The sequence below is a fragment of the Hippoglossus hippoglossus genome, chromosome 16 (assembly GCF_009819705.1).
Source record: "Hippoglossus hippoglossus isolate fHipHip1 chromosome 16, fHipHip1.pri, whole genome shotgun sequence".
Lineage (NCBI taxonomy): Eukaryota > Metazoa > Chordata > Actinopteri > Pleuronectiformes > Pleuronectidae > Hippoglossus > Hippoglossus hippoglossus.
Genome location: NC_047166.1, coordinates 2,148,701 through 2,174,001, shown reverse-complemented (window position 1 = coordinate 2,174,001; position 25,301 = coordinate 2,148,701). Strand labels below are relative to the sequence as shown.

Below are 25,301 nucleotides of genomic sequence, written 5' to 3'. Positions count from 1 at the left end.
GGGTAAAAATAGCTCAGGTGCTTGGGGGAAGTCAGAGGATCAGAAGAGACTTTGAGGGATTAGAGCTGTTTGATACTTTACGAGAAGGTTTCATCGTTAAAATACTGCAGAGTAGAGTTTTTGTGTTAAAGTTATAATTGTATAAATGACGGACACGCTCAGTTTGGACTTAAAGCAACAGTATATAACTTTCTAACCCTAAAGCAGCAGCTTGATTAAAATTAGTTTGATGGTTGAATATGAATAAGGAGAATGTTTCTTCTTTCACTCCCACTCCGCACCCTGAACTTCTTCTTCTCTGTGTAACTTTGGGGAGAGGGTACGATCTCCTGTGAGAGGAACTGACTGAAGCAGCTTTCAGACTTGAAAACTGGGTCCAGGCACTCGATCACTTTACTCGGGAGCTGGTGGGAAGAGGTTCCAGAAAGTCTGGATCGACTTACTCAGATATTTGCATTGTCAAATTCAGTTAAATGTCTTCAGTGCAGGTCTGACAGCAGCTTGAGAGTCACAGCTGCAACTGTCACAATCAGCTGCAGTGAGTTGAAGAGTGAAGCTGAACTGAGATCAGTTAAAAAGACTCAGAAGTTATTAAAAAACCAGAGTTTATCTCCAATATTCAGCAGGAAACTTTGTTTTAGTTGGGTTTCAGTCCAACACATTGAGAGACTTCACGTCATCGCTCGGACACAGAGTCACGTCACCCTGATCTAATTCTGACTCTCGATACATAAATTAATATTTTCCGTATTTAAAAGGTCATTTGGGAGTTTTTTGTAAATCGGCTCCTCCGCTATCAGCTGCTTTGAGACATTTCAATCAATATTTCTCGATAATAATATTCATACGTCCAGAATAAAATGCTCAGATGTAGAAACAATCAAATTAATTACCAAACATTTGCAAAAAAACTTGAATATATATATTTTTATTTAAAGTATTTACAGATTGTTTTCTTTCTGATGGATAGCACCACATGGAAGATGTTTTCATGAATGAAAAGAGTTAACCTTTTGTTTGGGATGATGCACAAACTAAAAGCACAAAATAAAAGAAGACACTTCACATGTTGCTTGTGACCTATACATGCCTTTATGAAGAACACAGCAGTCTACAAGAAGCCGGCTGCGGGAAATGAAATGAAATGGTTGGACATGGATGTTGCGTTAGTGGATGCACGCTGACCACGCTGACCATTTGGGGAGGGGGGGGGGGGGATTCGTCCTGGTGCATCACGGAGGAAGCTGGCACGAGGCTGTCGCTGGCCGTGTTCGCAGGTTCTGAGGCGGTGGCTCCTCCTGTTGGCTGCTCGTCGCTTTCATCTTAATCTCTGCTGGCGAACTTCAGAGAGGAGAGGAGACGAGAAAACAATTAGGACGTGGAATGAATGATGGAAATATCGAGCACAAAACTCTAAACATCTTCTCCATCGATGTGCTTCAATGGCAGCCAAGGTTTCCTCCAGCACAGCTGATGATTTCAAACAGACTGTGGATGAAAATGCCTCCACTTCCTCCCGTTGCTCTGACATGAAGTCGATTAACACACCCGACTGTTCACGAGTCAATCTCAGCTGTCAATCATGACGTTTAACCCCATTTGTATTGCTTTGAATAAGTAATTAAAACCAAACTTACCTAAAATAACAGAAAACATCTTTGAGAGAAAAATGACGACGTGTACCTTGACTTTTTAAAGGAGACGATCTCAATTGCACCTTCAATATCTATTCCCATTCTGCCAACAACCGTACATGCACATTTAAACACATGTTCTGAGCATGTAGCCGGTGCGTGTCGTACTCATGTCGTTGTTCCGTGTGATGGCCATGCCGGCTCTGGCGCGGGGCCCCTGCTGAGTGAAGTGGTAGCCGAACTTGAGGATGCTGGAGTTGTTCTCCAACATGGAGGCGATCTCCATCTCCACTGAATCTCCCAACTTCTGCCTCTGCAGCACAGAAGAGAAACATCACTCACTGCCAACAGCAGGTTCTTCTTTTCATTTCAAACATTTCAATCATTTAAAGTCGGTCTTGCACCGATCACAGAAGTTTTAAACTCATCACGTCTCCTGTGAGATTCACGGTACGTCCACAGTTTGACTTCCAGACCTGGTTGTCGATCTTGAGCTCCACCAGCGTGGCGTTGTTGGCCATCGCCTTGATGATCGCCATCATGCCGTCAGCGGTGATGAAGTTGGATTCGACGTTAAGACTCTGCAAGCTGGTGTTCTCCTGCAGCATCTCAGCACAGGCCTGAAACACACACACATTATTATTCATCAAAACGTAAAACATAAGTTATAAAACTCTGTAAATAAGTATGAGATTGGTTGTAGTGAATTGCTGTGACAGAAACAGACAATTATAAAACAAATCTCAAAAGTACTGACCTGCTGAAACACAGAACATCTGTTTGCAGTAATAAAATGTGGTACATTCATGAATGATTAATGCAGAAAGAATCTAGAACATTAACAATAAGTTGTGTTTGCTGGATGTCGGCGGGGGGGGGGGTTGAACTCACGTAGGCCACAGGGTCGTTGCTGCGGGTCGCGGCGATGCTCAGAGACTCCACTTGATAGTTCCCCTTCATGGCCTCAAAGACCTCCTTCAGCGTTGGGATGGGAATGTCCTGCAGCACAGACGGAAACAGACGTCATGTCGGTGAGCTTTCCCCCCCCCAAGCAGGAGCTGGTTTATATTCTAACTCTAGTATGATAGAAGTTTGAACGTCTCCACCTTGATGTTGTTGAGGTTGACGTCTGTCAGGGTGCTGTCGTTGCCGTGGATTCTCTCCAGCGTCTCCTCCACGTTGGTGGGGTTGGGCGGCTCATCGGGGAAGATCTTGAATGGATCCTGCTTCACTACACCTGAAACACACACATCATCACAGCTGGGGCCACGAATGTGCTGTCGTACGTATGTAATTGAAATATTTCTTTGATTAAACTGATAAAATTATGATTGAAATAAAGAAATATCTGATTAAAAAGATTATGAATCTGCTCAGAGACTTTAAACGGATCTTCTTGTGACCAGAACCTGACAGATTTGAATTTTGCAGACTAAGTAATTGTAATTTTGACTTTTAATATTCGTTTCTTATAGTTGTTATAATTGTGGGATGATGAGATACGTACTGTTGATGCCCTCCGTGTTGGCGATGGTGCCCGTGGTGCCCAGAGCGTCGTAGTACTGCTTGTTGCTCATCAGCGTGTACATTCCCAGGATGGCTGCGAAGAATCACGAAAAGAATCACCATGAAAACAGGATTCAGATGAAAACATCTCCTGTGATATTAGACCCAGACCACGTGTCCTGGGTTGTATGTGTCAATGTTTCTGAACTGCATCCACATGATAGAAAGACGCCCTGTTCGGTTCCCTGGTCTCGCCCGTGTCTGTTTGTTGAGATAAAGACGCTGTTGTTGAGCTCAGCAGGAAACTCGGCCCCTGGTTGTAATCTCACGGTCTCCGGGGGGCCACAGTAATAATGATCCCACACGTTCAACACAAATAACAGTGAAGGGGCCTCTAAGTTCCACAGCTTGTTCCTATTGAGTCACTTTTAAAGGACCACACACACACACACACACATTGTCGGACACTAAATGAGTGTTGTGAAAACACGTCACTCTCCTCAGACTGTCCATCGCTGCAGCTCCTCCCTTCAGCCTCTGTCTCAAACACTTAGTACCTGTCTCTTTAAGACCGTGCATTATGCAGATGTGGGCAGTTGTGATGTCACATGACTTTGGACTGTTTAACGTTGCCCTTCTGCAGATTGGTCACAGGGAGGTGATTGTCATGGCTTTTTCTTTTTCTTATTTAAAATGTCTACGGCCGTCAAAGACCTTGATGGAAACAGTGACGTAGAAAACAACACGTCAGAGGCCGTAAGAACCAAGAAGCTGAAAGACACTGAAAGACCTGAAAGACACTGAAAGACACTGAAAGACCTGAAAGACACTGAAAGACACTGAAAGACACTGAAAGACACATTCTCTGTGGTTTCATCACTATAAAAACACCAATTGACATTAAACACTTTAATGTTGTCCCTTTCAAAAATAAAAATATTGCTTAGAGCAGCTTTAACTATCAAAATTGGAAGTTTGCTCCTTTTCAGAACGCAAATTTACTTCATTATAATCTACTGGAAATTCTACCTATAGCATTGCATTGTATTTTATAAGCACTTTTCTGTATTATGTCACAATTAATGTAGTAAGTAAAAGTAAATATTCTGAATTGTGGTGAAAGACGGATATTTAAATACTAAACTAAAGTAAAAACAAGAAACCTGGATAAATGCACTTTAGTTCCTGTAATTTATTAAAACATTTGAACCTATAAACACTGAAATCATTTCCTCTCGCTCTCCTGCAGCTCTGTGTTATTACCAGTAGGAGGCAGAGCTGCTGGTTCAGTAACCTGCCGTCCCCCTGCTCCCCCCCCCTCCCACACACCAGCCTCCTGACCCGGTGTGAGGAACCAGGGGAAGGGCCTTGTGAGGAGAGGGAGGCCGGGGACAGCTGCCTGATCAGGGGGTCGGGGGGGGGGGGGGGGGGGGGGGGGGGCGTCATCTAGTTTGGCCCTGAGAATAACCCACAGTAGCTCGACAGCACACACACACACACACACACACACACACACACACACACACACACACACACACACACACACACACACACACACACACTGGACTGCAGGCCGCTAGAAGGCTCCATGTAGCCACGTGTTCATATGGGAAATAAAATGTGAAAATGCAGTGGAACCGGTGACTTGTTGGCCCCTCACTCGCTCGGCCGGGCCACTCATCCCCTTTTAGTGCGTTTGCCAAAAAGCCCAAACAAAAGAGCGACAGAGGGGAACTGAGGTTTAATCCTCTGCTGGACTCTGTCCAGGGTTAAAACGTCCATCTCTCTCTCTCTCTCTCTCTCTCTCTCTCTCTCTCTCTCTCTCCCTCTCCCTCCCTCTCTCTCTCTCTCTCTCTCTCTCTCTCTCCCCCCCTCTCTCTCTCTCTCTCTCTCTCTCCCTCTCTCTCTCTCTCTCTCCCTCTCTCTCTCTCTCTCTCTGTCTGTCTCTCTCTCTCTCTCTCTCTCTCTCCCTCTCTCTCTCTCTCTCTCTCTCTCTCTCTCTCTCTCTCTCTCTCTCTCTCTCTGTCTGTCTCTCTCTCTCTCTCTCTCTCTCTCTCTCTCTCTCTCTCTCCCTCTCTCTCTCTCTCTCTCTGTCTCTCACTCTCTCTCTCTCTCTCTCTCTCTCTCTCTCTCTCTCCCTCTCCAACTCTCTCTCTCTCTCTCTCTCTCTCTCTCTCTCTCTCTCCCCCCCTCTCTCTCTCTCTCTCTCTCTCTCCCTCTCTCTCTCTCTCTCTCTCTCTCACTCTCTCTCTCTCTCTCTCACTCTCTCTCTCTCTCTCTCTCTCTCTCTCTCTCTCTCTCTGTCTCTCTCTCCCTCTCTCTCTCTCTCTCTCTCTCTCTCTCTCTCTCTCCCTCTCTCTCTCTCCCTCTCTCTCTCTCTCTCTCTCTCTCTCTCTCCCTCTCTCTCTCTCTCTCTCTCTCTCTCTCTCTCTCTCTCTCTCTCTCTCTCTCTGTCATGGTGACCACTGTGTTCTACGGATCCCACTCGATAATGAAAACATGTGTTTTATCATTCAGTTCTGCACATAGAGGCCTTCATGAACTCTCCACTTATATGATATGACCTGATCCCGGTCACAGACTGTAAATAAAGATGGACGACGCGTCTCCTCTTCCTCACACTTTCCAGAAATAAAATCCTAAATATCCCAAATGCAAACGCTGCCAGTTTGTGACTTTCCAGCTAAATTCAGCTCGGTGGCGATCAGAGCGATGTCATCATCAAATTAAAAATTAAAATCTAACTTAGGTCACAAGATCTCGTGGTAAATCTTCCACGTTTATAAAGTAAGTTTGTACAACTGCGAAAATCATCTCAGCTACGATCATCTGTTATCGGATCATTCAGTGATACTACACTAGGATACTATACTACACACTATACTACACAATGTCCTACACACTATACTACACAATGTCCTACACACTATACTACACAATGTCCTACACACTATACTACACAATGTCCTACACAATATACTACACACTATACTAAACATTAAAACATACAATCTATTGCGACACTATATTAACAACAAGGTTCAATTTAAAAAGAAGAGTGGGAAGTAAGGGATCATTGGTTTATGGGATGTCTGGTTCCACAGTCTCTCAGTCACGATTCATCTCGTCGCTGGTCGACCGAGTTCTAAACTTTAGTTTGAGATATTTTCTGAAACCTCAATGGAGAAAATGAAGAAATTGGAAACTCACTTCCTGAACTGGACTTATTCTTAGTGTTATTCTTTATTATTATATTTATATAAACATGTCATGTGAGACAGGTTGTCAGAAACAGGTCTTAGCGAAAACTGAATTATGTTTTAATCAAGTCGGATTTAACAACTAATCATCTGACCCCATGAACTACAGTTAACTTTTATATTGTTACATTGTTACTTATGAAGAACTTCTGAAAGTCCAAACTTTACGGAGTGGATTTTAAAGTTGGGAGCAGTAGCTTCCCACTCGTCTGTGTGAAACAGATACGATATCTTAGCCCCAAACTGTCCCCACCCTTCCTTCCTTCACCGGCCTGCACAGGGCCAGGCTTGTTTATTTCTGTGTTGCTGAGTGCAGGGAATTGGAGCCTGTCCCACGTCTGCCCATGTCTGTGAGCTGAAGCTGGGGAAACAATACGCGGCAGCCGGGGTCTGTATAATAGAACCGTGTGGGTCAGAGGCACTGTGATGAAAACACGGAGGTCACGCCGCTCGTGTCACAACCCGTTAATAAGCACCTGCTGCTGGGAGCGAGCACGAGGACGTGACGTCACAGGGAGAGCAGAACCTGCTCCCTGCACAGACGTGTTTCTGTGAAAACACCACAGGAGCCCTGACTGCTCATTGTCACTAAGTTTCTGAGCATTTAAATACATATTATATATTATATATCATATGTGAGCCTTTAAAATGATAAGTGGTGCAGATAATGGACGGATGGATGTACATTATAGATTATACCTCTTTTAAAAACATGGAATTCTTACTTTCTACAACATGGGACCTTTATTATCAGCAGCAATAGTTAATGTGTTTTATTCTCACCTGCAATATCGCACATCTCAGCGTCAGAGGCGTTTTTCAGAGCCTCCTCCAGCTCCGGCTCCAGGATCACCTGCTCGTGCTCGGGGATCTCGTCGGGTTTCTTGGGCACGAAGGTTTTTCCTGCTCAGACACAGACAGAAGAGAAACGATGGGTTTAAGGGATGAGAACTGGGAGAAGTAAAAACGATCAGAAATGAGAGAGAGAGAGTTTGAGAATAGACGTCAGAAGGAAGGTGAAGAAGAGAAGAGACAGAGGAAGGTTTGATCTTTTACTTTATGGTATAAACGTATAATGGTGACTCAAACTGCACATTTCTCTCTGTGTTGTTAAAGCTCTGTTCGGATCATGTTTCCCAAAACTCCAGTAAACCAGACTCATCACAGATTTACACACCAGCTCTTAAACTCAGTTTTCCACTGGAGCCTCATTCATCGCCACAATTTCCCTTTTAAATATATAACAACTTCTGTTTCGGTGATTTACATGAATTAGATGTGTTACACGGGGACAACGGCACAGACTGCCTCTGCCAAGTCATTTCCCGGCGAAGGTCTGGACATGTCGGCCGGTGGGACTCTGATGAAACCGGCCCTGAAACTCAGTGAGCTGCAAAAAAACCCCCACAAGAGCTGAGAGTAAGAGCAGCTGTGCAGTGGAGCCTCACAGAGGATAACACCGAACAGCTGTCTGAGGCAGGAGGAGCAAAGTGTGAAGACTCAATACGGGAAGGAACGACTGGTAAGAAACACCTGCTCAACAAAAAGTAAATGTACATGACCAGGATTCAAGGCGATAATCATAATCATAATCATAATATCCAAATACTGTGAGGTGTGTGCACCAAGAGTAGAACGTTTAATTTTTATTTCACTGTTTGCACCGATGCACACGAGAGTTATTATTAGTTTTACTTCTGAAACTAGTAGAAATTTGATATTTGGGCCAAACAGTGCAGCTGGTTGCACTTTGCTGATATTAGTGCACGTTCAGATCTTTACACCATCTTATTATGGGATGTCACTCAGTAGATTGCACATTCTGCCAAGGCCCAATTTTCCCCTTAAATTTGTTCAAAAATGTTAAACTCTTAAACATAGAACAGTTAAAAGAAATATCCAGATTCTACCGTTTAAGAAACATCGCTCAACTGCGAGACTAAATGTTAAATTGAATTAACTGGATAATTAGATTTTAGTTTGCTATTTTAAAAACTGGAGATGAAAACGAGCCAGTTGAGTGAACAGTCAATGTGCTGTTGATTAATGAGCCACGCCCCTGTCAAATAATGAATAGTTATAATATTTATAATAATAAACGAGTAAATGATGAATAAAATGAAATGGGTTGCGTGTGGAGTTGATTCCCGCCCCCTCACCTTTCTTCTCCCCGGTGAAGGGCACCAGGTCGTCTCTGCCCTCGTGCTCCAGCGCCTGCTTCTCCAGGTGCTGCATCAGGGCGTCACGGTCATACGTCCCCGTCGGGTTCTTCTTCGTCTGGTCACGCTGCCGGTAGCCAGCTGGCAGCATGGCATTCTGGGAGAACGGGGGGTCAGATGTTATGTTGATGTAGCGGTGAGGCTAAAGAACAGGGGCTGGATGGAGATAATGAGAGACTGAGTCCTGTAAGTTTCAGAGATAACACGTTAAGTGCCAGTTAAACATGGACACGAAATAACGGAAATAACTAGTGATGGTTCATCTTTCCTAGAGAATCATATAAACAGAGTCCATGTATTGAATAAATCGATGTTATACAACTTTATATAGTCTAGAAAGCGACCGTCTGATCAGTGTAAGACAAAGCGAGGCCCCCCCCCCCCCCCCCTCTACCTCGGGGTCCATCTCCTGCAGGTCACACTCCAGCTGATCCAGCTCCGCGGCACTGAGGCCCTTGAGGAGGGCGTCCTCATCGATGTCCCTTGGGTCCGACATGGCTCCTGGGGATCCGTCTCACACACACACTCCCTCACTCATATACACCGCTGCACCCCCCTGAGAGAGAGAGGGGGGGGGGGGGGGGGGGGGGGGGGGGAGAGAGAGAGAGAGAGGGGGGGGGGGGGTGGGGGAAGAGAGAGAGAGAGAGAGAGAGGGGGGGGGGGGAGAGAGAGAGAGAGAGAGAGAGAGGAGGCAAAATGAGTTTCTGACCATCCATTGTAATTTACGTCTGCACCCAAACCTCCGTTTATTCCCTTTCAGCAAAAAGTTTAGTGTGAACAAAGTTGACATAACTTTAACTGAAATATTTGTATTTATAGAATAATGTATTACATTAGTGTTACAATACTGTAAAATACAATAATGTATATTTTTATATAATACTTTTCAATCAAATTATAAAATGACACAACTTGATTGTACTTTTATCCTTTAACTGTCCATGTGTACAATATTTTATACAGTTGTATGAATCTCATTTTTATTCCCGCAAATTTCTATATTTTTGTATTTTTACATTTGTATACATCTCTGTGTGTATTCGTATGTTGTTCTTTTTTTTCTTTATGTTGTTCAGTACACAAATGCAATGAGGTATTTTCAAATCTACAGAATTGAATCGTTTCGTTAAACTGTGAATTGCTTCGTTCTGTAATCTTCAACAAAACGAGTAAATGATGAACTTCTCGGTTCCCAGCCCCACATTCTGTGAACCACCGTCCCTGCCGGACGATGATCTTCATCGGGCTTATCGACTGCCCTCTGCAGAGCTTCCATAATGTGACCACGATAATAATAGACACATTTCCAATAATACATTTGCAGTACTCCGGAGCGAGGAGTCCGTCTCACTGAGCCGCGGCAGCATCCAGGTCACAGTCGCTTTCACCTTAAAACACACGAGAGGTGAACGTCCACCTCAGCTGACGCCCTGCGGCTGGACAGACGAAGAGGAAGAGCGAGGTAGAGGAGTGGAGAAAGTGAAGAGTAGAGAGAGAGAGAGAGAGAGAGAACGAGGTCTTTGTAACTCTAAACCCTGAGATCAGCACACTAAGAATAGCAGGATGGAGAGAGAGAGAGAGAGAGAGAGAGAGAGAGAGAGAGAGAGAGAGTGGAGGGGTGGAAAGTGCAACCTCTTGTTCATCGTTGACGGACATTCGCTCGTACAGTAGTGGACCCACCCCGAAAACATATCTGCAGCCGATGAAGAGCTCGAACACAGAGCGGCTCGTCCACAGGCCTCAAACTGGGAAATAGCACAAGGATAGCACACACCTCTGGGTCACAGAGTGAGTCATGCAGATATCAGGTTCGTGAGGTCCGGTGTTTTCTCGTTTCAGTCCAAATCTCATCCCAACTTGGCCACAGAAGAAAAACCAGCTCACGGACCAGTTCACAGAGTGTGCTCTCGTTCAGCTTGTGAGTCAGTACGAACGTCTGTGATGGCAACTCGAGTTCACGGATTCTACACTTCGACGGCGTCTTCATGTCTCAAAGAGCAAATATGAGTTGATACCAATAAACTGAAGATACTGGGCTGCACAGTTTAACTGGGTTTTTATACATTTAATATGGAACTTGATCCCAGTTATGTTAAAGGTCCTTTCTAGATTGAATGTGATGTAAAACAATATCAATAATCATCAGAATATAATTTCAACCAATAGCTTTAAACGCACAATACATATCGATATAATGCTTATTAATTCTGTGAGGAGGAATAACACAGAATAGTTTTTAAAGTCCTACCTCAGATTTGTTGTTCTCTGCTCATGAAGAAGAGATTAAACCACAAACCTCACTCAGCAAAAATCTGTCTTCAAACTAGAAAAACAATAATAATTTCTCATGATATTTACCGGTTTAGACTGATATGGACATTTTATCTTGATATAACCTTTGACCTCATGTCCTCATATTGTTTTTCTTGTCTTAATTGATGTTGAAAGTTGATCTGCAGCTGTGACACAAGTCAAATTTAAGACGTGACCGACAACAACACACTTATAAGTGATGATGTCAGCGTCTCAGCAACTCGTGCACCAAACTTTCCACTGACTCTCAGAGTTGTTGCTCCGACTTGAGGTTGTGTTGATGGGAATTTTCACCCAGTGTGTTCACCTGAACTTCCCAGTCTGTAACTCATTTTTCAGATTAATGCGACACCTCATGAGTAAGACCCGTCTGACAGCGGGAGCACAGGACATGAAATTTACAGAATTTATTTGTTTCTATTCCAGTGATTCTGTGACTCTATCGGAGCATCTTTCTATTAGATTCTATTCTATTAGATTCTATTCTATTAGATTCTATTCTATTAGATTCTATTCTGTGTAACTTAATTGCTTCGCTCCAGTGACAAACTGACCATGACCTTGTTACTTCAAGGTGACCCCTGTTCAGTTTGGAGTCACTTTAACTTTCTGTCCTGCACGAAAATAAAGTAAAACAGCTTTTCTACGTGTTTGAGCCTCAGAAACATTTTCACCTTTCGTAGACATAAAGTTTTATTCTAATTTGATCAAGTAGAATTGAACCAAAGCATAAATCAAACGTATCAGTTCACAGCTGAGACTGTATCTCCACTAAAGCCTCACACACACGTGTAGATCTCTGCAGGACGTTAACACAAAGAGCCCGAAGCTGCAGACGTCTTCAGTCCAGCTGTAAGAAGCACCTGTCCTCTGTCTGTCTGCTCCTCACTGAAGCTCTAATGTGTAAATCCACCGACACAAACACCGGATCACGCAGCCGAGTCCAAGACGAGGAGGGAGATTTAAAGGTTGAGGGGAAGGAGGCTGTGATTCAGAGGCTCAGGTGGAGGAGGAATCTTATAAACTCACTTTCTCATCAGGGGATGAAAGGTTTCACTCTAATTTAACAGCTTCAGGCTGAAAACATCCTGACACCAGCTTGTTTACGACAGAAAATACTACATGAAACAAGAGGATGGGAAAATACTGTTTTCACCCAAAAGTTTCAGAAGCTTACAAACTACAAGCAGCCGTCAGGAGAAGATTTGCAGTTCAAACATGTAATTTTTACAACAATGAAGCCAAATATCAATTAATTACACATTTCAGTCTGTTTTGTTATATCATCAAATAACTAATTAAAACACGAATACTTGAAATAAGCCACCAGGGGGCGATCACTATGATTTGGCTTCACTCTTTGGAGCTGTCATGTCGTCCATCTCGTCTCCATTTCATTCTGCAGCCGTTTCACATATAAATATCACATATATCTTTAAAATGTTAAACGAACGGACATAAATAACACGATATGAGCCGGGAATGGTTTAAATCTAATTAGTTATAGATTCTCTCTGTGTGAATGTGACCCTCCGGCGCAGGCTCGTGTCATCCGGCTGCAGCGAAGCCTTTGAGCCGCGCTTATTGTTCCGTTAAACACGAGGCTGTTTTCTGACATTTGAGCTACGAGAGGCGGCTCAGACGACCACATACCAGCCGCCTGAAGATCGTAACAGTTTTACACAAACACATCACACTGGCTTTCTCTGTGGGGGGTCTCGTGAAATCACATTTCCTCTGCTCTCACGTGGAATATTTGTCGTCAGCAGCAACATGTAAAAACGTTTAGAGTAGAAACACACGACGAACACGCCCCTGCAGGTGTTTTCATTTGTTTTGACGTTTCATTTGGAAACTTCCATGTTTTCCGGAAAGTCTCTGGAAACACAGAGGGGGGTGTTTGCAAATGTGCATCTGTCCCCAGCAGGATTTCCATAGGAACCGAACAGAGTGGGGGGTGCAGCGGGGCGGAGGTCGTCACCTGCTGCTGACGACCGGCTCCGTCCACACTTTACTCTCAACCGTCTCCTGCACCTGCAGCTGCCGTCCGTCTGTTCGGAAGTCAGAGCTCATAAACCTGTACGTCTCTGTAAGACTCAAACTTTAACTTTAACACAGGCCTGAGTTTCCCCCCCTCGCACGTGACACTGCAGGTCTAATGTGTCAACGCCAAAAAAAGCTCAGGGAGAGAATTCACAGAGCGAGTTGCACAAAAAACAGATTCGGAGACGTGTCACCCACGTGTGGATTCTTCTTAACAAGTCACGACAGAATTTCTCATCAGAGCCCGACAGTGAGGAAACGTTTTTAATTTCTCCCGAGACAAATGTCTTAATCACAACCTGAAGGTCACATGATCAGTGGCGTCAGAAAAATGACGTAAAGCACAGTTCAGTCCTGAAATCCTTCCACCAAGTTTCACACAAATCTGTTCAGCAGTTTTTGTGTCGAACAAACAAACACACATGAAAACACAACAACCTTGACAAGGTCTGGATTCACTTCACCTGCTCAGTGTGTGTGTTACAGGGAGTGACGTGGATCTAACACATCACAACAACAGAGATCACTGTGTGTGTTGTGTTTGCAGGACCGAGCTGCTGCACTGACGTCGACCGATTGAAGGAATCAATCACGATAAACATCGTTTTTAAAACTAATTTAAACTCAAGTGGACGTCAGAGAATCCAAACCACAGGACAGTGGTGAACGATATTGCTGGGATCACTTGTTGTTGATCTGGAGAAACACGATGACGTCACGTTCAACATGGCGGACGACGCTGTGGAGTGTTTTAATAAACAGAATTCATAAAGTCACAGACTCGGAGTCGGTGAGCACATCCCTGTGGACGGAGCTGAACCGAGGTGACCTCTGACCTGTGGGTCAATGGAACCGGGTGGAGTTCAAAACAGGAAACACATGCGTCAATGTGTCCGTCAAGCAGGCGTCAATACATCAGCCAATCAGCAGGAGGTTTGTGTGATCAATGGAATAATCAATGAGGTCAAAAGACTTAATTTGACTATTTGCACTGACGTCTTCTATCTATCTATCTATCCATCTATCTATCTATCTATCTATCTATCCATCTATCTATCTATCTATCTATCTCTCTATCTATCTATCTATCTATCTATCTATCTATCTATCTATCTCTCTATCTATCTATCTATCTATCTATCTATCTTTCTATCTATCCATCTATCTATCTATCTATCTATCTATCTATCTATCTATCTATCTATCTATCTCTCTATCTATCCATCTATCTATCTATCTATCTATCTATCTATCTATCTATCTATCTATCTATCTATCTCTCTATCTATCTATCTATCTATCTATCTATCTCTCTATCTATCTATCTATCTATCTATCTATCTTTCTATACAACACGGTAAAGAAATACAGATGAAATTATAAAATATTAGAATAAAAAAAGTAGGATATTAAAATGAAAAACTAAATTAATTATTAAATAATTGAATAAATACAGAAAACAGAATAAAAGAGCATATCTGTAAATCAGAATTATAAATAAAAAAGAGTTTGTTGCTGTACGTTATCAGTGTGAAGTGAAATTCATCCAAATCCACATTAAACATAGAAATGAAGATCAGGAACAGCAGCTGTGACCAACACCGACCTTCTGTCTATAAAAGAAACACAAAGAAAACACAAACTGCAGCTTCTTGATTGAGTTTGTTAAATAACTTGTGGATTGACGCAGTAAAACCAGCAGCAGGACGTTCAAAAGACCTTCAGAAGGTTTTGGATTTCACTGTGACAGACGTTAAACTCTCACAAACTCTCCTGTGTCTCTGAGTTTCACTGCTTTTATTCTGTAAAACCTTTTAAAATGTCTCTTTCTAACAGCAGCAGGGGTCAGGGAGGATTCTTTTTTAAAAGTTTGCTGCCGTCCTGCCACCGTCAGCTCAGAAGACTTGTCACCATCCGCGGGTCATCGTCTCCACGTCTTACCGCCCGAGTGTAACATTCCAAATCAGCCCTCAGCTTAATTTTAGCTTCACAAGTCAACCAGCAGCGATCCCCCCCCCCCCCCCCCCCCCCCCCCCGGCTCTGGTTGCTCCTTCCAGAAGCATTTTCAAAAACCCTGGCTGCAGAATCAAACTTTGGAATCGAGCAACAAGTGGAAATGTTTCTCCTCCAAGACCTCGGCGACTTTTCCTGATGCTGCAACTGAGCTAAATTTACACCGAGCTCCTCCGCTCTTCATCTCTCACCACGATTAATCTGAGCGACCCCGAAGGACAATTTGATCCAGTGACAGATACAAGGAGACGCTGGTGGATCCTCGCTGCAGGGGGCCACATGCACCCTGGGGGGTCCCCTGTCTCCAAACTGCACAGGCCCCCTGAGACCACATCCCCACGTCCCCTGTGACAAATGCAACCGCCCGGCGGTGGACAGCTATTGGACGGCTTAACCCCTCCACACGCCACAATGACAATCTCCATTTTCAGCTGTTGACAGTTTCAGCCGGGGATGAAACCGAATGAAATCCACTGCACACAAACATCTGACCTCCGGACGACAATTCACCTTTGTGCTGCTCCACGAATCCAACCCCCCAACCCCCCCATCCTCCTCCTCCTCTTCCTCCCTGGCCGCCAAAGATTAAACTTGGGATCACCCCCCCAGAAAAGAGAAGGAGAGAGCCGGAGGGACGCAGCCTCACACCTACCTTCACAGAAGTGCAGTGCTGAAGCCCCTCGGCAAGGCACAGGCTGCAGTTAGAAACCAGAGAAAGAGGTTTTCTCTTTTTTCTGCACCCCCCCCACCAACTCCTTCTCTCTCTCTCTCTCTCTCTCTCTCGCTCTCTCTCTCTCTCTCTCTGGCCCCCCACCCTCACTCCTCTCTCTCTCTCCCGTGTCAGGGCTGCTCTGCTGAGACAGGCATACTGACGGCACTTTGAGAAGTCAGCATTTTATTATTTTGGCTGCAGAGAGGGGGAGAGAGGGAGGGTGGGGGGGGTAGAGGGAAAGGGAGGGTGGGGGGAGAGAGAGAGAGGGAGGGAGAGAGAGAGAAGTGGGGCATGAACTCATCTGTTCATCAGTCATTCAATTAAAGGGGAATAAAATCTGAAGGAAAGAGAAATGCTGACATCCAGTGGTTTGACTTGACAATGATCCTGAAATCTAATGTTTTGTTCCTGTGTGTGTGTGTGTGTGTGTGTGTCTGTGTGTGTGTGTCTGTGTGTGTGTGTGTGTGTGTGTGTGTGTGTGTGTGTGTGTGTGTGTGTGTGTTTGTGTGCCAACAACGCATGTTTTTACCAAACTTAGTGGGATTGGTCGAAGGTCGAACTTAAGGCCCAACAGTCGCCTTAAAATGAATCAAGCTGCAGCAAATCAGTCACACACTCGTATATGTCGGTTGACACTTTTCATCAGGATAAATTAAAGAAAGTGATGAAATGACGTCAAGCACAGATCAAAAATACTTTGTTTGAGGTATCGTCGTATATGAGACAATAGTCCCGACCTGAAGTTAATACCTTACGATCATATGAAGGGAACAATGTCATCATGGCATCACTATAAAGTCAGAAAATGATATCATATGGTGCAGTAATGTATTTAATAACATCAGAAAGAGCTTATATATATAAAGGAATCATTACTCATTATATAAATAACATCATGATGATGTCACTAACTCAATCTCTGGAAATCACATCGTTACAACGTAAAGTCAGAATCACCTGATTTGGGTTTTTACAGATTACACAATTAAAAGTTTAAAAGTTCAACTGTATATTTAAAGCTGAGCTAATATACAGGTCACCTTTCTTTTCATGTGACATCCTGAAAGTCAAGTTCTCTTTCCCTTTTCCATTTGACTTTTGAATTCAAAACCATTTTTTTGTTTGATGTACGGGCATCGACACGTTTCCACTTTCACACCAACTTAACGTTAAACTTTATTCCTGACTTTACACTTGTATGGTGCATTTCCGTTTTCTTCAACTTTGGGCAGTGTTGCAAAAATAGTTGTCAAATGCTGTTACAGTAAAATTTGTTGCTTAACAGCAGTTTCCCTTCTCACTTACGGTAAATTCCTCCTGGAAGGAAACTGATTAAACTTGAACAAACTTCTATTGTAATTCCCCCTTTTTGAACCCTGAGGTGCTCACCTGGAGTTTTCAGGGTTTATTTAGGATCATGTTCCTTAATTCATTATTATTATTATTGGTTTTGTGTGAAGCCAGAAACACACACCGGCTGCACAAACCTGCAAAACCTGCTGATATTAATATCAAATGACAAAGATCATAGAAGGATAATAAACACTACACCGAGGCAGGCGTGTGGTTCTGTATATAGTAATAATAATAATGATAACTTAATGATTTATAAAGGACCTTTTTGAACAGACGTTACAAAATGCTTCACAAAGAGCACAAATAAAAACAAGAAGACAAAACATCAAAAGTGAAAATGAAATGAAAGGGGCAGGTAATATAAGATTTCGTTTTGTTTGGATTAAGATAAAATAAGAGAAAATGTACCTTTATTGATCGAGGAAATTCACAAATGACTCAGCAGCACAAGGGGGACGAAAGACAGATTACATTGAAATGAAGGAGATCCACTAAACTTCTTTCAGATTGAAAACCACAAAAGTTAGAAATACTTTCTGAACTTTGCGTTTGGAATCTGAAAGCCAGTGTCACGTCTCTATTTACCAGTCCTGCCCTGCTCCCACTAGATGGAGGCAGATAGACACTTTACCCACAGTCTCCCTGAAGCTCTCCTGGAATCTTTGCCCTGAAAGAATGAACTGTGAGCAGAGATGGACCAGAGCCGTCCAGTGGCCACCAGGGTCACATGAGGAATAACAAGACGTGCAGGGAGCAAAGTGAGCTCATTGCTGCAGGAATAAATCTGCCTTTTGTTAAAAACTTGATTCCACTGATGATTAAATCACGTGACGCTGGATTCTCTGCAACAAAAATCCCTTCAGCTTGTTCTGAGCATCACATAGCGAACATCTATTGATTAAAGGCCTTCAGTGATTATGTGTTTCATGCCCTGACGAAGCCCCGCAGATCATTACAAAACACAAAATACCAGTCACCTGTGCAACAGGGCCGAACCTCTCTCACACATCCAGGCGGGCGAGAAAGATCGGAATGACGCCCGACTGCTTTCACGCCCCCGCTGTCCGTAGAGATTACAAGAAGAAAGAAAGGTGTGTCTAGTATCCACTCATTTTCGTTTTGCTTAACACACATAATCCAAGTGTGAAGAGAGAAACACCACAGTTCTCACGCTGCTCGCTCCTTTCCTAATGTTTAACAAACACAGGCCTCCTGTGCTCGTCTGTCTCTGTTTTTTGCCAATCTGCACTTTCTGCTTCTTCCCTGAGTCCTGATATGATCTGCAGCACCTGCAGCTCCTGTGTGGGAACCGGGGGGGTCGTTTTGCCAAAGGGGAAACTCAGCCAAAATGTGAAGAGACAAAGAAACAGGGCGGATATTATGAGTAAAAGAATGCAGTTGGTTAGCACAGCACCAAAGATCTAAAAGTTATCCAACTGTATGTGATCCACCTGTGTTAGTTTTACCCATTAGTTAAATAAAGGAACTGGATCAAACCCACAATGCACCATAATAACTCTTTTCTACAGAATTTATGTGAACTATTGACAATGAGGTCAGACTGTGTGTGTTGACCTGACCTTTCACATGATTTATTTCTGTTGAAAGTTTACCAGAGAATCATTTGAATAGAAAATTCACAAGAATGATGCTAAATTTACAAACCACCACCACAACGAGGGCATCATCTCAGATTCACTTCTCTAACTCTGGATCTGCACAAACTTTAAAATCTTGAATACAATCCAAAGAAAAGTCTTGTAGTGCGAGTCCGACAGGTTTCAAAAGAAAAACTTTTTTAAACTTAACTCTTTTAAGCTGAAGACTAAATCACATTTTGAAATAAGAGCCCAGAGACTCTGGAAGCGATTTGCATTTTACTGAATTCTAGTTCTATTATTGCAGCAGGTGGCCATGCCTCAATTTCTACCACATGTCGTATTTTGTGCTTTATAGATAAATGTATTGTAATTATTACTGTTTTATATTCGTTGCCATGTAATTCAGCTTATTTGGAATGTGTACAAACTTTGAAACCTTGACAACCATTGAAAACCAGTATGTTAATTGATACTTCGTCTCGTCACATGAGTCACTGTCTCTGAGTCCAACTGGTTTCAGAACAAAACATTTTGTGGGATCTACAATTACTTTACTGTGTTATTAAAATCCACATTGTTTTATAGCAGCGTTGTAATGATGAAAGAAATGTGAGGCTCAAGGTCGAGGCTTCCTGCTACTCTCAATTTCAGCCTGAATCAAAATATAATAATGAGAACAGGTTATTTTTACTTTTGGTTTTACAATCGATCCAATATAGATCAGATTTCCACAAGAAAACTATTACACCAATGGAATTTCCTTAATAATTCTGTGTGTGTGAGAGAGTGTGTGGGTGATTCCATTTAATGACACACGCAGTAGGAGGGGGGGGGGAAGTGAGAGCCAGCTTCATGCGTGGAGACAGAAACAATGAGTGAGATCGAAAAAGAGACAGAGCGAGACTGAGAGCGACAGATGGAAAGATGAAACAGACGAGAGGCTCAGAACAGAAGTGACACATTCTGCAAGCAACCACAGAAAAACCCAAGAGGCTGAGAGCGTCTGAGCAGAGGTTAAACTTCAAATTCAGAAACATCCGGCGAGAAGCCGATAAACACAAGGATCCACGAAGATGCTGCAAAGTTTTCTGTCCAACACAAACACGACAATCTGTGGAAGAGACAGAGCAGCACTTCCCGTTTGTACAAAGTCGCACACAGGAGCTGCTTCCGGACCTGCACTGAACTCCGGAGAGTCTCCTGACATTCTCCAGAGCGGCTGCACGGGAGAATGAAAATGTCTGAGCGAGAGGCTGCAGAGTTTCTCTGGAGTCTCTCCTGCCAGCCCCCAAGTTACAACTCCAGAGAATGTCCGAATGAGCAGATGTGGAAACACGGCAGGAGATCGTCCGGAGGATTCACGAGGAGCGAGTCGATGTGTTGATGACGCAAAAAATGTAAAAACCCAAGAAGAAAACAAATATCTCAGGATGAACAATCAGAGGCAAACACCCATCCTGTGTTCTTCATGTCGCAAACACAAACTCCAGAGCAGGTCTGGACCCAATTGTCTGGACCTTCTCCTGAGTTCATGTCTGAAAACGTCTCAAGACTTCGAGAAACTGACCAAAACTAATTTAAATATAAAAGTCAGTACAGTTATGACACATAACCGACGTCCTCTGTCTAATCTTTACGTTTGTATTTGGTCTCCTAACGTATTTTATTTCCTTTTCTCTATTTCTTTATATACATTTTGCTTCGATCTTCATTATTCTTTCAAATCTTTTGTCACTATTGTAAAACACTGGCTCAACTCCTGTTGTTTTAAATAAACTGTTTGAATAAACAAAGAAATAAATCTGAATGTGAAATTAAACTATAAATCAGCTCGGTATAGAAATCAGAAATGTGCTCTTACTGTTAAATGTCTCACGTTTCATTAGCAGAAAATGAATAGTATATCATTTTGTATTCTTTCTATTCTATTCATTTATTTGTACTTTTACTGAAGTCAAATGAAATCAAGGCTTCTCCTTGAAATCCACTATTTTTAGACGACGGTGTTTCTATTTTTACTTGATTAAAAGGTAAAACACTTTGATTGGGGGTTGTCATATTTCCATGTGCATTGTTAAAGTTGTGCATTCCCCATCAGCGAGGGGGAGACGAGGCGGGGCTCTCCCACGGAAACAGGAAGTCCGCGGGGCTCTCCCCTCTTGTTCAAACAAACCTCTGTTCCTTCTCTCCTCTGCTTTAAAAAATGATAATAACTGATCACAGATATCTACAGTTCTCTCCTGTCAATCTCCTGTCCCCCCCCCCCCCCATCAAGGCCTTGTTTCCTGTCCCTGACACCTTCACACCAGAAACCGTGATGTCGTGAAGTCGTCCGGCACCTGCTTCCTCCTTTACTGAAATGGGGAAACATATGGTTGGAATTCTTATAAACTCGTCATTGTGGTTTTTTTTAGTTTGTTAACCACTAGAGGTCGATGGAGGAAACGAGAAACCAGCAGACAAAAGGTTTTTGTTTCAAGGAGAACACAAGCCACGTTCTCCAGCTCTGCCCTTTGTGTGTGTCTGTGTGTGTGTGTGTGTGTGTGTGTGTGTGTGTGTGTGTGTGTGTGTGTGTGTGTGTGTGTGTGTGTGTGCCTGTGATCCCAGCAGGACCTCGGGACGTACATTAGCCTGTGTTGACAGCAAACACAGGCCCTGTCCTTCGCTGACTTAACTCTGCGTTCGTAATGTTCTGGCACCAAACACCGAGAGAATATCAAACAAACCACAGGAACATTCCACCGTTTGACCACAGCGCCCGGGCCCCGACCTGCCACGCGGAGCGCTGCGTGCCCTGTGTTACGTCTCGTGACACAATCAGGATTCAGTGCTGCACAGTCATCTGTGTAAGGAGGTGAAGGTTTAACTGTGAGAGTGAGGTGTTCACATGTTAGTCAGGCTATAGACCAACTCACATTTAAATGATTCAAGCACGTGTCAGCTGATGAGCAGATAGTGTATCAGAACAAGGCGTGGCCCCGGCAGGTCAGAGGTTTATTACAGGCTAGTGACTTGCCCCTCGAGCAAAATGCCATTCAGATGAGTCTCCTAGTGGAAGAAGTGTTCGGACCTTTAAATATAAAAGTGACAACTCATATGTTACATGTGTTGTTGACTTGTGTTCTTACATGATCCAAAATGTGTCCAACAAACCCGGAGTCATCTCCAATCTTATTATTAAAGGTGATGCAAGGTTTCATTTTGTTTCACCTGAGACTTTGTGCGTCTCTGCTGTGACGTCGTACGACGAAGGTAAAACACGCTGCCAGCCAATTAGCCAATTAGCCAATTAGCCGTTTTATCCTCCCACTGTCACTGATAAAAAGGATCTGAATTATTTTATTGCTCTTTGCTGCGTAACATGAATAAAACCTGAATGCATGAAGTCATCCGTGAGTCACGCCTGAGATACGTGGAGTCGATTTTTATCGACATTAGTGGTGACGACGACAACCTTGATCGAGAGACCCCTAGTGGCCAAAGTTACGTATTGTACGTTTGAATTAAAGCTGCTCCATTCCAAATCTTTTGATTGATGATGGATCAAATTATCGTGTGTGGTGTGAGAGGGGACACCCGTCGATAATTATGACAATCAATAGCAATTTAGCATCTTCAAGCTAATTGTTTTGGTTTTACAGTCCGCAGTAGGGGTGTCACGATACACCGGTATTGACACTAATCATGACATAAAGAACGTTAACTACAGATTTCATCGTGACTGTCGTGTGTTGATACGTCTTTTAAATAATTCAAAAGTATTTTGGGACAAATAAAATTATCGAGTATATTAGACTTACATATTAACCAGGAGACTCTACAGGGTTAAGATAGTGTAGATAAGTTATATACAAACTCTTAAAGTGACAGGAGACTTAATGCAGAATGATCATGTTTCACATCGTTAGAGTTTTATACTTATTGAGTTTGGAACAGTCATGAACACGTAAGCAATGTTTAATTGTTATAGTGGAGCTGATCCCTTTATTACTCACTTCCTGTCTCATGTGGACATTGGTTCACTCAACCTACAAAGTCATGTTTATGCATTTATTATTTCACACAGAGCTGATAACGTAAGTTTATTGTTATATATCTCCGCCCTGAACCGTGAGGTAAAGACCGGAACACTGTTGGAGGGTAAGAAGGAGGGTAACAAACTGCAGGGATCCACCTTTAAATTGATCCTCTAGGTCCGTTTTCATAATCCTAGATTTTTTTTTACAGTCGACAAAACAATCTAAACTCCAGATCCACTTACTTTTGTTGATGTTATAAGGAGATAATTTGTTTATCAATGTTAAATCAGTCAATAGAAAGCGTGCCCTCTTACTATTAATGCTGCACTACTGAAATTGTCTGTAATTCACCTAGAGGGCAGTAGCGAGGTAAAGCTAATGGCAGCTAAACGTCAAGAATCATTATTTACACCTGCTTCTACACAAAAAGGCTAAATATTATTTCACTTTCAACAGATTGTGTATTTATCATGAATAGGATTTGAAATGAAAAATACGAAAGGCCTCGTTGTTTTTCTTGCAGGGAGGATTTGGCGTGTATCACGCTAACGTTCTGCTAATGGGCTGATTGGTCGGATGAGTGATTTTGATATGGCACCTTCCTCGAAAAGTGAAGCTCTATATGTTCTGCTTTTGACGAAATATGTGTGAATTCCTATTTGTATAATGTCTCTTTGTTGCTGGTGCAGTGATCTGTTACCGAGAGCTGTGTTGTGGGAGGAGACTCTGGTACTTTCCTTTTTTAACAAGTAACTTGGTGAAGGTCACTTTGATCAAATGAAATGTCACAGGACGAAACCATGAAAGGTCATAAAACCACAAAAGGTCATAAAAGATGAGGATTCAAAATAAAAACAAGTTAAACATTGTGTGAAAATAAAACTCTGCATTTTGCCTCCGGGCTGTTTTGAAGTGGAAAACAACGACTGGAAATCAACATGAGCTTCCAGTCGTTTGGTGATGAGCCAAACATGTTTGTGTTACTCAAGATCCAGTAAATCAGTTTCACACATCAGTGGATCTGGAAAAGGTCGTCAGTCGCAGCAGGTGAGAATCTGATGAGAAGAGTCGTTCGGACAAGTTGAGACAAAACCTCATCATCTCATCTCGATGATGCTTCACTTTGTCACCTCGGTTGTGTAACGCAGCTGAGGAGCGTGTTGTTTAAAGCTGAGTCAGCGATGACTGATGTCACACAGTGAAATAACAAGGTAGAACTTTTTATTTTGTTAATCAGCTGTTTTAGCAAAGTGCAGCTATTAACACAGCAGCTGGTTCATTGGATCAAATACAAGCAAAGGATGTTCAAACAAGCGAAGGAAGTCCAAAGTCAACACTGAGCATAAATTAAGAGAATAAAGTACACAGGGAAGTTGCTGCATGAACGTCCTTTGTGGCCCAGGGGCAAAAGGTTGTTGTTAGGCCCCTATTACCCCCCCCCCCCCCCCCACTATACAGAGAAGTTGTATTATTACCCAACACATCCATCAATTACTCTGGAGCTGAAAAGATTAATGGGTTCATCAATTTATTTGAACCTCCCTCGCCTGCCTGTCTGACAAGGGAACTATTTATCTATTCATTTATTTTAACTTCTATTATTTTATCTTTTATCCTGTTTAAATGTTTAGATGACGTTTGTCTGTATCTGGTTTTTTCTTTATAAATAATTTTTCAATGTAATTAAAATCAAATTGCCGTCACGAGCCATATTCCTGTTTTGGATTTAAGCGACGCGGCAGTAGCTGGTGTGTAGTGGTGCCAGCTTGGCCTAAGGTTATTTGAGTTTATGACAATCATCACTGGTGCTGCTGATCATGACTCAGGGAGAAACAAACAGTTTTGCTTCTGTAAACAGTGTTTGGACGATAGTTGTTTGAGGTTATTGATTCACTTTTTTAAACCTTATTGAAAGTGATGGACTCGTGGCTGAGCAAATAAATGTCACATAGTGACCATAAATCATGTGTCACGTAGCACAGCAGCATCAGTGGCCTTGAGTTGTCTGACACCTTCAGGGAACATCGACGAGCATTTTTCACTGTTTCCCACATTTGACTCACTAATAAATAATTATTAAAGATGACGGTTATGAAACGTGTTGATCATGATGATAATTCTCGGTTGCAGCCTCAGATCAGGAGCTGAAATAGAACTCGATGACTTCCTCTATTTTGAATTATCCAGGACTTTGTTCCCCCAAAGGTCGGCACGGTCAAGATGCCTGGCTGTGGCTATTATTTAATTTTATTTGGTTCATGTCCCATCTGCTAACGTGGAGGAGGTGCGGTTTATGACCTGAACTGCAGCCAGACCATCAGAAACCAAACATGACGTCTTGATCATAACTGTGTTAAAGTCATATTTTCAGTCTGTTTTTTATTTTCACAGGTAGAGAGAATAACTAATAATAATAATAATAATTAATATTAACTGATCGACTGATTGACAACACACAGAAATGATCAATAAGAAGCAATCAGGGAAATAACGGGGTTTCATGTCAGCGACTTGAAGAAGTCCTGGATGAAATCACGGACATGACTAAACGCACGACAGACTCAACAACCAAAACCACATCATAGAAAAAACACAACATAGAACAAATTCCACAACAAACTCACA

General features: G+C 42.8%; 1 protein-coding gene across 2 annotated transcripts; it reads right to left on the bottom strand.

Moving 5' to 3' along the window:
• Nucleotides 1-911: 911 nt before the first annotated feature.
• tmod4 (tropomodulin 4 (muscle)) lies at nt 912-15,781 on the bottom strand. Of its 2 annotated transcripts, none has more exons than XM_034611202.1 (10): nt 15,641-15,781; nt 9,014-9,175; nt 8,560-8,716; nt 7,184-7,303; nt 3,142-3,234; nt 2,741-2,871; nt 2,526-2,633; nt 2,111-2,254; nt 1,803-1,947; nt 912-1,341 (listed from the first exon to the last, which is right to left on the bottom strand). In XM_034611202.1, exons 2-10 carry the CDS (start codon nt 9,113-9,115, stop codon nt 1,319-1,321), a joined length of 1,023 nt encoding a protein of 340 aa, XP_034467093.1. In that variant the 5' UTR covers nt 9,116-9,175; nt 15,641-15,781; the 3' UTR covers nt 912-1,318. The 2 variants fall into 2 exon arrangements, with proteins under 2 accessions (XP_034467093.1, XP_034467094.1); XM_034611203.1 differs by lacking the exon at nt 15,641-15,781 and adding an exon at nt 15,499-15,629.
• Nucleotides 15,782-25,301: the final 9,520 nt, after the last annotated feature.